Source organism: Plasmopara halstedii, assembly GCF_900000015.1.
Source record: "Plasmopara halstedii genome assembly, contig: Scaffold_555, whole genome shotgun sequence".
In the NCBI taxonomy this organism is placed as follows: Eukaryota; Oomycota; class Peronosporomycetes; order Peronosporales; family Peronosporaceae; genus Plasmopara; species Plasmopara halstedii.
The window spans coordinates 2,036,267-2,042,370 of record NW_020187475.1 but is presented as its reverse complement, the minus strand read 5'-3'; the positions used below and the strand labels follow the sequence as shown (position 1 = coordinate 2,042,370).

Genomic DNA, 6,104 nt, shown 5'->3' with positions numbered 1-6,104 from the left:
GTTTGGGTGCAGTCACACCATGTACATCTCGTGTGACACACACCCCTGTTACCAGGGTACGTGAAACCCCGTTACAAAGCAACTTTTCGTAATGATAACTTGTTATCATGAAGTCCGATGAACATTATAGGAGCTCGCAAGACAAATTTGATAAAACGAGTCACCGTGTCTGATATCATAAGCTAGCTGATTGTATGAAATAGCAACAGATACAATCTCGAGATCTAGGTCGTGGCAAAATTGGCACAAGATCGTCAGCAAACACTCTGGTAGTAACGACTGAAAATTCAATAGAAGAAAATGGAGTCAAACCCTATTGGATACCACTCGTAAAAATAATTAACGACCAGACAGAGATCCTATCCTTTACGGAAGTGTCATGTAGACAATGTCGACGATACGACATGCGATGGGTTTGTTTGTGCACCTTGCGCTAGTTCACTTCAACAAACGCGCAAAAGATGTGTCAGCATGTTTTCATCCAGAAATTGAACTAGTTCTGTTCTGGAGTTTCAAATTTAATTAATCTAACCTGTTTTTTATAAATATGCTCTATGACTTAGATATTGCACAGACCACGGAATTGTCATTAGTTATGGAATCTCAATTTGATCCAATCGATCCAATCGAGTCAGTCAGAACTCGTTACCTCCAGAGTGTTTCCTAATGATCTTGTGCCAATTTTGCCACGACGTAAATCATGGGATTATATCTAGAGCCTTTTCATACAGTCAGATAGTTTATAACAGCTGATATAGTTTATCAAACATGTCTTGCGAGCACTATGAAAGTCTACGATACAAGTCATCATTTCGAAATTTGCTTCGTTTAACAAGTTTTGATCCCGATCGAAATGAGTCTCAAGCTCGTAGCCTTCGCCGCAACATGTGTTTTGCAGGCATTCGCTTCCAAAATACATCAGGTGTCTGAATGGTATCCCTGTGCCCTGTTTACTTATGATAACGGTATCGTAGACAAAACGGTTAAGTGTGGCAAATTTTCGGCACCACTGTGCTACTCTGACATCTGTAAACCACCTGAGGGTGTGAACCAGACCATTGAACTTTTGGTTAAACGATATCCTGCCAGCAATCCCGAGACTGCAATTAATATATGGATTCTGGACGGGGACGTCGAAACTAGTAAGTAGCTTCAATAAGTGATGGCTAGCGTAATTGCTAACCTGTTTATACGTAGAGGAATTATCGGCGGTCCTGCTAAAAAGACATCTAGATGCAAATGTCTATATGATGGATGCTCGCGGAAGCGGAAAGAGCACGAGTCTGGATTGTGGAATGACAATAATCGATCCAGAGTATAATTTCATGATGAACCCTGCCGAAGTTGAGTCATGTGCTTTAATTCTAGAATCCATGTTTGGTGATCTCGTGGCATTTTCACCGATGAGTGCGGCGCACGACCTTTTTGATTTGATCTCTAAGCTTTCCAATGGCGCCCACACTTTTGTGTATGGAACCAACTACGGGGCATTAACGGTGAAACGTCTCATGCTTCTCGCCCCTCCTGAAGTTATTGGGTACGTTCTGGATTCGCCAATGGGTACAACGGGGGTATATAATTATTATACAGAAAAGGATTTTATTGAAAACGAAGTGGCAAGAACTTTTATGGAGCGTTGCGATCACGACCGTGTCTGCAGCTCCCATTTTAAAGCTCCGGATACGTTGTTTACTGCGTATCAAGATATTATAACCACTCTCGACAATCAAGTTGACTCAGCGTGTTCTGAGGTAATGAACACCATGGATGTTAAAAATCCAAAATGGCCAGCCTCGTTTAAACTTCGAGCACTTGTTTCATCACTGCTTTCAACCCCAGCATTGATCATGACAATTCCTCAATTAGTGTACCACTTCAAGCGCTGCCAACCCCATGATGTGAAAGTCTTGACGAAATTTATCAGAAATGTCGTAAATCGTGGCCACTTTTTTTCGGGTCCTAACGAAATCAGCTTCGAGGTTTTGAGTCCCCTCATTCGTTTCTCGGAGTTGTGGGAGAGACCGACACCTTCGTTGGAAGAATTGAGAAAGCGCTTTACGAACTCTTTCTCGGGTTGGGGCATTTACACCGACGTTCCTTTGTATTGTGCTTTCTCAAAAGAACAATCGAAGGTGTGCGATAAGTACAACTTTGGCAAGTATGAAGCTCGCGGAGTCATTTATAAGCGCGACCGATACTGGAATGCGAGTGTTACAATTCCGAGTCAGGCTAGCGTTCTAGTGCTGAGCAGTAAGATGGATACATTTTCATCGCACAAGTACTCGAAGAGCCTATTGGAATCCCTTACTGGTAAAAGGAAGGAGCTGATCACCTTCGAAACTGGTAGTGGCGCAACATTGACTTCTACATCCTTACAACTGAGATTTCAATCGATGGAAACATGTGCATAATTGTATCATATATCGGAAATGACGGTGATCTTGCTGGTCTGGATAAGTCGTGTCTGGATGAGATGCCTACATTCGAGATGATCCCTAGCGACTTCAACGAAGGCAATTTTACAAACTTTTTTCTATCGATTACTTCAAGCGCTCAATTTCAACTTTAAAAGCAATCGCGTCAAGTTTTGTACAAACTTAGGTAGTGACTCATTTTCAGTGCCAAATAAAAAGCATCGGCATTCCAAATGATTCAGTTTGCATTTTTTTTCTCTCTACTCGCAGACAAATCACATCAGTTCATGGCTACTTAACGCTCCTGAGTTCTGACATTCTCAAAGCTTCGGCCATGCTGTCTGAAAAGGAGAAAAGTAAAGTCGAGGAAAAGATCTACCATTGTGTAGCAATACATTCACTATAACTTGATTCGACCCTTTAGTGACACCTTCAAAACTTGACATATTGTGTTGTAGCGTGATTGAGCAATTGTTCTAAAAGCAAATACATACAAGGAGCATTGTCAGATGAGGAAAGCAAACTGCTCTTTAAGCTATCGAATAAATGTATTCATAAGGTTCTTGATTTCGTGGAGGGTGAAGCTAATTCCAATAGCTTTGCAGCATCGATAATTCTACAATCTCAGTCATCATTTTGCGGACGAGAATACTGCAGAAGTGTGGGAAATGGTCATCATGAACACAACCATGAATTATAATCAATAAACAATAAGTTCCCAGTCGTTTAAGCTGCGTACGATGTTGCGGAGAGTGTGACATAGGCTTAATCCTACGATAACAGTGCATATCCCTTCCCTTTTGCTTAGCAAACGCGAAACCATGTATTATGATGGTTAAGTAAGCTAGCGATGCGTGAGTATTTGACAATCATCTCAATAATAGGTAACAAATGATTTATTGCTCGAGCCTACACATGTTTGGGCGTCTCCTGATATGACTATTTTCTTAGGCCATAAATTGATAACGCAGTGAGATAACCAAACCATATTGGCTGCACCGGTTCCGTAGTCTACAATTCAGTGAAGACTTTTGAATGCCATGAAGCAATGTGGTTTAACAGAATATTTTTTGTGTTATTGAAATCATTTAGGATGCCACTGTGTTCACCTCAAATACCAAAGCTATCGTACTTGGCATGCAAGTAAGGCATCATCAAACAAAGTCTAAATATGTAATGCGATCGCTTCTAAAAGTTAATGGCGGGCGCTTAATCCAGGTCGGTCGTAAAATTCGCTTTGTTGAAGTCGCTAGAGATTCTTTCGAATGTTGGCATCTCATCCAGATGCGACTTATCCAGACCAGCAAAATTACCGTTACTGTTGATAAAATTATCCCCAATCCACGTCGATTGAAATCTCAGTTAAAAGGATGTAGAAGGCAATGTTGCGCCACTACCAGTTTCGAAGGTGACCAGAGGGTGATCAGCTTCTTCGTTTTACTATTAACGGATTCCAAAAGGCTCTTCGAGTACTTGTGCGATGAAAATGTATGGAGTTGTAACAGTATCGGTCGCGCTTAATGATGATTCCACGAGCTTCATACTTGCCAAAATTGTACTTATCGCACACATTCGATCGTTCTTTTGAAAAAGAACAATACAAAGAAACGTCGTTTATGCCCCCACCCGCGGTAAGCTCTTTTTCAATTTCGCCAACGAAGGTGTCAGTCTCACCCACAACTCCGAGTACACGATGAGATTGTACAACATAAACTCTTCTCATCAGGAACCGGAGTAAGGTAACCAGAATCTATTATTTTGTTAATGAAGTTCGGCAAGACTTCCGCATCATGGAGCTGACAGCGCTTGAGGCGACGCAAAAGCTGATAATCTCTATGTACAACGGTGGGGTTGAAAGTAGGAATGAAAGAAGTCTTCGAAGTTTGTGCGAGGGGGTCACTTTGGATTGGTAATATTCATGGTGTTCATTATCTCAAAGCATGCTGATTCACGCTCTTGAGTGCTGTACAAGCGAAGCAGTGCCGAGAACTTGCCACACTCTACCATCAGTGCTTTTGTTATAAAGACCCACAGTATTGGAAAACAGGGTGCAAAGATACCATTTGGACACCTCATATCTTTCGGAACCGAAGACCTGCAGAATACATGTTGCCACGTATGCCACGAACTCGAGATTCATTTCAAACAAGATCAAGGCTTGTTAGACGAAGCAAATTTCGGAATGATGACTTGTTATCATAAAGTCCAATGACTTTTATAGAGCTTGCAAGACAACTTTGATAAACCGAGCCACTATGGTGCTATTGTAACTAATATGTATCAAAAGCCTTGAATACGAGCTCGTGATTGAGGTCGTAGCAAAATTGGCACAGGCTCATTAATAAACTCTGCGGCGGTAAAGAATCTTGACTGATCCGATTGGACTAATCAGATGAAGCCTGATAGCCCTTTATTGGATATCACTGGTAAAGACAGCATACGTTCAGACGGAGAGCCTTTGGGGAAGTGTCATGTCGAGAATGTTGACGATACGATATTCGTTGGCTTTGCTCTGCACCTCACGCTAGTCTACTTCAGCAAACGCGTAGAAGAACCAGAAAACTGATTGCTCTGTGTATTGTATATTCCGAAATCGTTTATTATCTTATTTTTCATAAATATCCTCTCTATCTACAATACTAAAAGTTCTTAACAGAAATTTGCGCACACAATGAAATTGTTAATGATATAAAGACTCCATTAATTCTACATTGGTATTCCAACCACCTTCTAGAAAAAGTCCCAGAACATTCGAACAAGAAACGGGGTGTGCTCACCAGGTTCAACTTGTGGAGAGAGTTTTAGTTCACTTTCACTTTAATCATCTTGTAAATGATCCCAACTCTACGGCTTTTAGAGGTTATGAGCCCAAGATTATGATGACAAGCTACAAAACAACACCAACCGACGACGGATACTACCTATAGGACCTTCTTTCAGGTATGGCGCTTGCCAACAAGGGTACATTGAGATCAAGCCAAAAAAAGCACGATAGCACAGACGACTTCAGATTGAAAGACCGCCGATCCCAATGCGCTGGCTATCATCCCAAGGATGCACAACCCGACGTACCAGTTAAGGATGCAAAACAGTCTTCCTATGCCGACAATGGACGATCCTGCGCGACTTTTACGTGAAGAGAAGCCTGTACAACCATGTGCAGCTTAAGAAGTAACACCATGAGTTTGTGACTGCCGTTGGCGACAAGTTCATGGAGCACTCACTCACGTTCGACGACCTTTGTACGCGTCTGATATCTATGGGCGATAAGGTCATAGGAGATGAGCGTTGCCCACCCTTCCGGGAAGACTTCGCCAGAGGGTGATGCAAATGTGAAAATCATCAAGACAGGGGAAACATGAATTTCTACAAGTCACAGAGAGACTTCGACTTGAGTACGACGCGGTCCAGAAGCGTGTGAAGTGAAAGAGTGCGTTTTGGGTCAATAATGCCCTTAGTCAGTCGTACAGGCGCCGTGGTGGGTCTCAGAGTCGGCATGGCCCTATACGCAGGCCTCTACATAAAAGGCAAATGCCTTTTATGCCGTATATCAATATAAAACGGCACGTCACGTGATCAAAATAAGGCACATAAGGCACTTCCATGTAAAGTATCTCAAGCTCTACAGAATACCATTTTGAAAGGTCTCGAATGGAGTTATTGATCTATTGCTGAGCGAAGAACTGTCGG

At 42.1% G+C, this 6,104-nt stretch overlaps 2 protein-coding genes across 2 annotated transcripts; one reads left to right on the top strand and one right to left on the bottom strand.

Annotated features, from left to right (window-relative positions):
- Positions 1 to 768: 768 nt before the first annotated feature.
- PHALS_11939 (uncharacterized protein) lies at positions 769 to 2,411 on the top strand (the record flags this gene model as incomplete). The annotated part of the gene is made up of 3 exons (XM_024727393.1): positions 769 to 922; positions 975 to 1,142; positions 1,198 to 2,411. 3 exons carry the CDS (start codon positions 769 to 771, stop codon positions 2,409 to 2,411), a joined length of 1,536 nt encoding a protein of 511 aa, XP_024577974.1.
- Positions 2,412 to 3,467: 1,056 nt separating this feature from the next.
- PHALS_14544 (uncharacterized protein) lies at positions 3,468 to 5,079 on the bottom strand. Its single transcript, XM_036407488.1, has one exon. The coding sequence runs from the start codon at positions 4,488 to 4,490 to the stop codon at positions 4,311 to 4,313; it is 180 nt and encodes a 59-aa protein (XP_036263185.1). The 5' UTR covers positions 4,491 to 5,079; the 3' UTR covers positions 3,468 to 4,310.
- Between the last annotated feature and the right edge of the window lie 1,025 nt (positions 5,080 to 6,104).

Coding starts and splice junctions, on each gene's coding strand:
- PHALS_14544 (XM_036407488.1), bottom strand. CDS start 4,490: ATGAGGTGTCCAAATGGTATCTTTGCACCCTGTTTTCCAATACTGTGG.